This window comes from Etheostoma spectabile, chromosome 15, assembly GCF_008692095.1.
Source record: "Etheostoma spectabile isolate EspeVRDwgs_2016 chromosome 15, UIUC_Espe_1.0, whole genome shotgun sequence".
Classification (NCBI taxonomy): Eukaryota; Metazoa; Chordata; class Actinopteri; order Perciformes; family Percidae; genus Etheostoma; species Etheostoma spectabile.
Window position 1 is genome coordinate 2,234,230 of NC_045747.1, and position 7,526 is coordinate 2,241,755.

At 37.9% G+C, this 7,526-nt stretch overlaps 2 protein-coding genes across 2 annotated transcripts in view; both read left to right on the plus strand.

Moving 5' to 3' along the window:
• The window catches only part of LOC116702439 (interferon-induced very large GTPase 1-like), a gene marked incomplete in the record, with an annotated part of 7,703 nt that extends 5,362 nt beyond the window's left edge, over positions 1-2,341 (plus strand). The window contains 8 exon segments of the mRNA XM_032536631.1: positions 1-91; positions 271-311; positions 494-875; positions 878-916; positions 919-1,008; positions 1,011-1,205; positions 1,208-1,258; positions 1,261-2,341. Of these exon segments, the coding sequence (XP_032392522.1) occupies positions 1-91; positions 271-311; positions 494-875; positions 878-916; positions 919-1,008; positions 1,011-1,205; positions 1,208-1,258; positions 1,261-2,318 (1,947 nt within the window).
• Positions 2,342-4,484: 2,143 nt separating this feature from the next.
• Positions 4,485-5,361, plus strand: LOC116702451 (interferon-induced very large GTPase 1). Its single transcript, XM_032536651.1, has one exon. It carries the CDS (start codon positions 4,616-4,618, stop codon positions 5,351-5,353), a length of 738 nt encoding a protein of 245 aa, XP_032392542.1. The 5' UTR covers positions 4,485-4,615; the 3' UTR covers positions 5,354-5,361.
• Positions 5,362-7,526: the final 2,165 nt, after the last annotated feature.

Genomic DNA, 7,526 nt, shown 5'->3' on the forward strand with positions numbered 1-7,526 from the left:
CCTGCTGAAGGTGAACACTCAGAGAAGAATGATGACAGCACAGGAGGGGAGTCTGAAAACACATCTGTATCATCTGCAAATAATGTGAAAGGTAATTTTTTTTTGGAATATTCATTTTTTGTGCAGAAGAGTAGAATCTTGTAGATCACTTAACTCTGTGAATATACACATAATGGTTGCACATACATGTTATTAATCTGCAAAAGTTAACTGATAAAAACAGTGTAATGTTTGATCCTGGTATCTGCTTGTTCTCACATCATGCTGCAGTGAACAAGCTCAAGGAGAGTGAAGCTAATTCAGTTGCTAAGGTGAGATATTTTAGGTCCAAAAGTCATTGTCATACACCACTGTTTATTATTGTATGCTATTTGTTTTCAAATTTAAATTAAGAATACTTTATTCACAAGATCCTAAGACTATTCACTGTAGATCCCATTGTATTGTATGTTCATATTTTGCATAGAGTACATGTTTATTTATTTATTTACAGCAGCCAGTGGAGATTTCTGAAGAGATCAACAAGAAAAAACAATATGAAAGAGAAACTGAAACACTGTTTGACAGACTTCACCTTCAAGACAAACAGAAGTTAACACCAGCAGATTTTCTTAAAATAGGTCCGCCTGTAAAACAGGACCATAACACATCTGAGAAAGATCTTGCTCATACTTTTCTTCAGAAGTTGTTGATGTTAGACTACAGAGCCAGATATATTCCTGTAAAACAAGACAGTCCTGAGGTGAGCCATTCAAAGCCTAATCCAGTGTCTGACACTGTAGAGAAAGACGACAATGACTTAGCTTTAGAAGCTCTTTTAAGCACCACTGCAGACTGTGGACAATCAAAGCAGACTCATGTGCATCCAATGGATGTTCAATGGCAGTATTTCACTGCTCAGACAGCTTTTTTAAGCAGAACAGATTACAAAGCTATCACAATGTCAGTACGCCTTACCATTGCTTGTTCCTGACCCCGTCAACATGGATATTGACTGTCCTTTGTGGACATCAGACAAATAAGAAAAAGCTGGAAGATAACCAAAATTAAAGATAATTCAACATGTCCACATGAAGAGTCACCATCTGCAAAGCTGAGACACCCAGGTGTCATTTCTCCGCCTGGTTCACTATCTCTGTCTAAATCTCAGCTGATGAACACTTTGATCAACGACCGTCACAACACCTTCTTCCACAGAAATGTCAGGTAGCACCAAGTTCGTCCTCTGAGGATGGTGTGGCAGAGATTGCCTGGTACTGCCTGGTGGAAAACCCAATGACGCATTCAATGACTGCATTGCCTTCTGTAATCTTCATGGTGATGCTCTGTTGATCAAAAAACAGCGTGATATACTGATGGAAAAATCTTCAGTCACTGTCCTTCTTGTACCGAGTTTGGAAAAAGGTGATGAAAGTTTTGCACTTATCTCAGCCCTTCTCAAGTCTCCAAAGCCTCTCATTATTCTGTTGGCTGATAATGATTGTGGTGCAGTTGAGATAAAAAAAGGAAAATACAAAATAGGTCTAAAGGACAGAAGCCTTTCAGATGTTTCTGAAGAGCTAAAAAAAATAATTGGAGACATTTTGTCTGGAACACAAGCATCCTTCCAGCTTGAAAGCATGGCTGAGGTATCTGGAATCAGAGTGGATGAAGATGACGAAATCTGCAAAAATGGGAAATCTGCTGCAAAGCAAATAATAAACTTACTTGAGCGGATGGAAGTTTCAAAGATCAAAGATGCATTTCTCCCTTGTCAAGGCCACCTGTGGCATAAGTGGAGCAAAAACAACAAAGAACTGCATCACCTCAAAGGACACATTGAGAAGGAGAAATGTCAAAAGCAACAGGAACTGATGCAAATACGACGAGATCAATGCAATGCTTCTTGTAGTGAACTGATGAAGTTGTTCATTAAAAGCCTCTCATCCTTGCCATCAACAGACAAGGAGTATTTTCTGAAGTGGACTCAGATCTTAATAGATGCCCTTTCCACAGAAGATCTTATTTCAATTCTCCAAAGCTATGATGAAAAGTGGTCTGAGGTCTTGGCTTTGAAGAAGAAGCATGATAATTCTGATCTGTTAAAAAGCAAGCAAACTGAACTTAATCAAATATCAACAGAATTACAGTCCGCAACGTTTGGCTTGGAGCACATCTTTAGAGAAATGGGACAGATCTATGAAGCACATGCATCTCTGCAGAAACAAACAAAGAGGGGACAGCCTGACTGGTCTAAATACCCTGAGCTGGCTGCAGAGCTGATGATATCAGGACACCCAATGGAGCTGATGGATGGTGATGACGTCATGTGCCTTTGACTTGGATCTCTATCTTTTAGATGAAGTATAAAGAAACTGGGTGACAAGGGAGTTTGTTGTGTCTGTTCTAGGCGTACAAAGCAGTGGAAAATCAACAATGCTGAATGCCATGTTTGGGTTACAGGTGCAGTGAGTGCTGGCAGGTGCACCAAGGGTGCCTTCATGCAGTGGTCAAAGGTCAGAGGAGATCAAGAACGACTTTCAGTTTGACTATATTTCAGTGGTGGACACTGAGGACTGCGTGCTCTTGAGTTGGAAGGTAACGCACGTTACCACGACAATGAACTGGCAACATTTGTTGTTGGTCTGGGAAACAGACACTCATAACATCTTTGGAGAGAATCCAGCTGAGATGCAAGATGTTCTGCAGATTGTTGTTCAGGCGTGTTATGAGGATGAAGAAAGTTAAACTTTCTCCTAGTTGTGTGTTTGTCACCAGAATGTTACAGAATTGCAGCTGCAGAGAAAAACATGGATGGAAAGAGACGGTTGCAGAAAAAACTGGACCAGATGGCCCAGCTAGCAGCCAAAGAGGAGGTCTGTGTGATCCGAGTGTTCATGACGTCATGATTTGATGTGCGAAAGATGTGAATATTTTGCCCAACTATGGGAAGGAAGTCACCTATGGCTCCTCCAAATCCGGTTACAGGTGGAGTATCCAAGAGCTGAAGACCTTCATCCTCTCTAAAGCTTCACAGTCTGATGGATTACTCTCTCACAATTCAAAAGCAAAATTCATGACCTGTGGAACGCCTTGATGAACGAAAACTTTGTTTTCAGTTTCAAAAACACACTTGAAATTGCAGTATACAGACATCTTGAGGTCCAGTATTGGAACTGGACCTGGGCCTTGAGGAGCAACATGTTGACCATTGAGAACGGACTTTATACCAGAATTGAAAATGGAAAACTTGACAAGGTAGAGTTCAATTATCTTCATAAAGAAATGAGCAAAGGCTATGGAGAAATCAAAAAAGCAATGACAACATACTTTAATGACGATAGAGACAAAGAAATATTGGTTCAGTGGCGAGGACGATTTGAAAACAAAATCAAGGAGTTTCTTGATGAACAAGTGAGAGGAGTTAAAAGAAAACTGGATGAAGTCATCCAGCAGAAGAATGCTCGTAAAAAGCTGGATGATAAGAAGACAGAGTTTGAGAAAAAACTGCTACAAAAGAGCAAAGACCTCGCTCATCAGTTAAAGGACAAGGCAAAAGATGAAGAGGAACTTAAGAAGCACTTCAACTTTGTCTGGAGTGACTGGGTTAGGGAACTAACTGCAGATACAAAACCTATTGAGGACATCAACTATGAAGAAGATCAGTCAACTATTCTTCTGGACCTTGGTTTTGAATGGTGTCTAATAAAGGAATCTAAAACAGTGGCACATACAAAAAAATATCAGAGGTTGGTGTTACAGTCATTATGTATTCTGACAAAGCACCAAGCGTGTAACACAGGCCAACAATTTCAAAGCATAAGTGGACAAAAAACAAAAAAACAAAAAAACAAAAAAAGATAAGGAAGGACAGAAAACAACAGAGAACAGTCCAGACCAAGAAACAGAAACATTGCGTTCAAAATCAGCTACAATAGTTTCAAAAACAGCGCATTTGTTTCAGAAACAGCTACAAAAGCAATGTATTACAATAAGGGATACTTTGGGTATGAAGAACAGCAACTGATCAGATCCCTTATTGACAATGTTGAAAAACAGTCCTTGTTCCTTAAGAGCAAACCTGTCGCTACACGAGGCTACAGTCCAACTTACTTGAGAGAAGTTGCCAACAATGTGAAAGAAAACTGAAAGAATTTGAATCAAGAGGAAATATGCTCTGAAGAAGGAGGTTACAGTTGATCTGAACTGTATGTGTTTCACAGAGCAGAGAGTTTGCTTTCAGAGTCTCACAAGAATTTAAAGTAAACAATGATGCACTCAGTTATTTGAAAGCAAGAAAATGCAATATTACAACATTTTCAAAGCTTCTGCAAAGGAAACTCATTGCTGTTGTGCTTGGAGAAAGATCTGTGAAAAACTGAAGTTTCCACTGTTGAGGTCTGGAACAAGACTGCAATTGATCGGCTGGAGAAATGATGTGCACTTTCCCAGCATTCAGTGGGGAACAGGCTGGAACTTGGAGAAACATGTGTTAAAGTCTGGCTGAGAAAGAAGACTTTGATGGTTTTATCACTACACGACGCCCAGGAACCAAGTAGAGGCCTTTATAAAAGAGGAAGTACAGAAATACATCTTACAGACAACAAAGATAAAGCACGGAATATACTCAAGAAAAATGTTGAAGACATCAAAACCTCTGAGTCAAGCTTTATATGATGCTACAGAGAAAGTAAAAAAACAGAGTGGAGACCCAGACATGTGGCTGAAGGAATTTTCCAGTTTTCTAAAAGATCAGCTAACATTCAACAACTTCTGTTGTCAAAACTTCAGTGACATAAACAATTTTGACTTTCTTAAAGAGGAGACAGAGAAAGGTCTTGTATCTGTCATAAAGGAAGTGAGCAAACTGTCACTGGATAAGATGAAGAAATTCAGGATGAAGCCTGATCAAATCCTCATCGATCAGCTGTGTAACTGTTGCTGGGTAACGTGTCCATTCTGTGCAGCTGTTTGCACCAACACCATAGCAGATCACAGCCCTGATAAACACAATGTCCCTTTCCATCGGCCTTCTGGGATTAAAGGATGGTACTACAAAGACACTGTGGAACTGGACATACATTTCTGTACAACATTAGTTGCAAGTGATGAACGTTTCCGCCCCCATCATGGTTCAGATGAGCGTATTCCTTATAAAGAGTATCAAACGGCTGGGGAGGAGTATGCTACATGGCAGATTACTCCTGATGAGTCTAAACTGATTTACTGGAAATGGTTTGTCTGTCGATTTCAAAAACAACTGGAAGGCCACTACACATTAAAATTCCAGGGAAGAGGAGAAATTCCCAATGAGTGGAGAACCTACAGTAAACAAGAAGCTATTGAAAGTCTGGATGAAATGTACAATCTGTGAGTGAGCCAGAAACAACCAAGGTCTACTCAAAGTAACAGAAACCCAAAGTTTATTTAACCGAAATAGTTTTTGATTTGATTGGAGTGCATCAATAGCAATAATGATTATGTGATTCAAAATGACAGAAACTGTCATAATTTAATAACTGTTTTGTAATGTGAAAAGTAAAGTAGAGATGGAGTTGCAGTATAACATTGAGTAGTAAGGATTCCAGAAAATGTTTTTAATCAAAGGAGAACACCGTGTACGTGTCATTACAAATTAATAGTCATTAAAGTGTCAGACAGATCAGATTTAGTTTTTTGTATAATTTGAAATGTTTTTCTTTTTTTTACCATATGATAAACATGCAGGTAATTTGTATGTGAATGTTAAAATCAAATTAATGGAAGAACAAATTAAGAAGGTCTTTCAATTATGGACATGAACAAAGATGTAAACTAGGATTGGACTTTTTTTTTACCTTTTTACTTTTATGTGAAAATCTCAAACATTTAACATCAAACTGTTCTAAGTTGTACACCATTAAAAATGCTCAGTGTGTAAAATGAGTCACGAGATGATTTTATTCATGCATGACCTTTTCTTCTCACACTGGTTTAAAGTTAAAAGAGCAAAGAAAGGTGTAGGATGTGGAGCACAGACATGCTGTCAGGTGTTTATGTGTTTTAATTCATTCAGTGACATAATTGGTCATTTTTATGCTTTTTATTTTTTTACAGAGCAAAAGAGATCTCATTAAAATTATGAGAAAAACTTGTCGAGTGACACAAGTGACGCTTGTTTTTTGCAAGTGGTTATGAGGGGTTTTTAAATCATTTATGTAACATAACTAATAGAAAGGGTTATTCATAAGGTGAATGTTTTGAAATTTAATTAAAGTGTTGTTGATTATAAACATGTATGAAACTTGTATTTGAGATGTGTTGAGTTCAACGTCAAAGGGAAAAAGTTGTGAGAAGTTGACGTATATTAACGTTGTTGACGTATGTTAAAAAAAGAATGAAATCCTTTTAATTTTGGTATCAGTTTTAGCTTCTGTTGTCCAACTTCAGAACTTGTTTTTACACAATCATTTATCATTTATCACATTTTTATTTTGTATTACCTACTTTGTTTTTCTCAAAGATTTCAATCAATGATGCTTAATAAGTACTTGGTGTATTCAACTTTTACTTTATCTAATTTTAAATGATCATATTACTGTTACTTATTATTAATTATTACTAGCAGCACATTGGAATTGTTTTTGTTGTTTGCTGTTATTGCTACAGTATATGGATATCCATAATTACTAACAGAAATATTAATCTTTGTTAAAAAAGGGAAATCTTCTTTTACAGTAATAAACAGACCCATCATAAAGTCATTGCAGTGTAACTCTTTTCTGTTCGTATTGAGCATTATGAGAAGACCAGATTTCATCGACACAGTTAAAACATACGCCTCATACTTAATCTGATTCATTTTATTTATGTAATCCCATTTTACAAATAACGTTCATTTATGAGATATTTATAGATCTATTCTAATGGTGCGTTCACACCGGCCGTGATGCCACAGTCAATGCAAGAGTCTTATAGCACACTGTTGATTGAAATAAAATGAATTAAACAGGCCCTTTAGACCAGTGGTTCTCAGGCTGTGGGCCAGGATCCCCCTAGCGGGTCAACAGAGGGTTGGGTAGAAATTAATGAAATAACATACATTTTAGACTGGGGAATGCTAAACAGGTGCAATTTACCATTAAGACAATACCTTAATCTTTCTAGCGTTACAACTTCAGATATCAGAGATTTCCACATCTGAGTAGAGGGGGCATCGCTACCAACCCATTTGGCCATTATAGCCTTTCGAGCCAGCATCAGAAGAAACTGAACAATCTCTTTGTGAGCTCTCAGAGGGTCGGGTATAAGGCCCAGTAGGCACATGAGTGGGCTGAGTGGGACTGTCTGTCCTATCACCAAACTGATTTCACTGCATACTGCCTGCCAGAATACCTTGATGTTCTTACACTCCCAAAGACAGTGATATCTAGTGCCTTTAGCTGAGTTACATTTAAGACAGTTTGGTGAAGGACCTGGAGTGTACTTACTGTATATAAGGTGATATGTAAACATTATGTAAAATATTGAACTGCAGTTCTTTGTATCTATTACAGATTGATATCCTA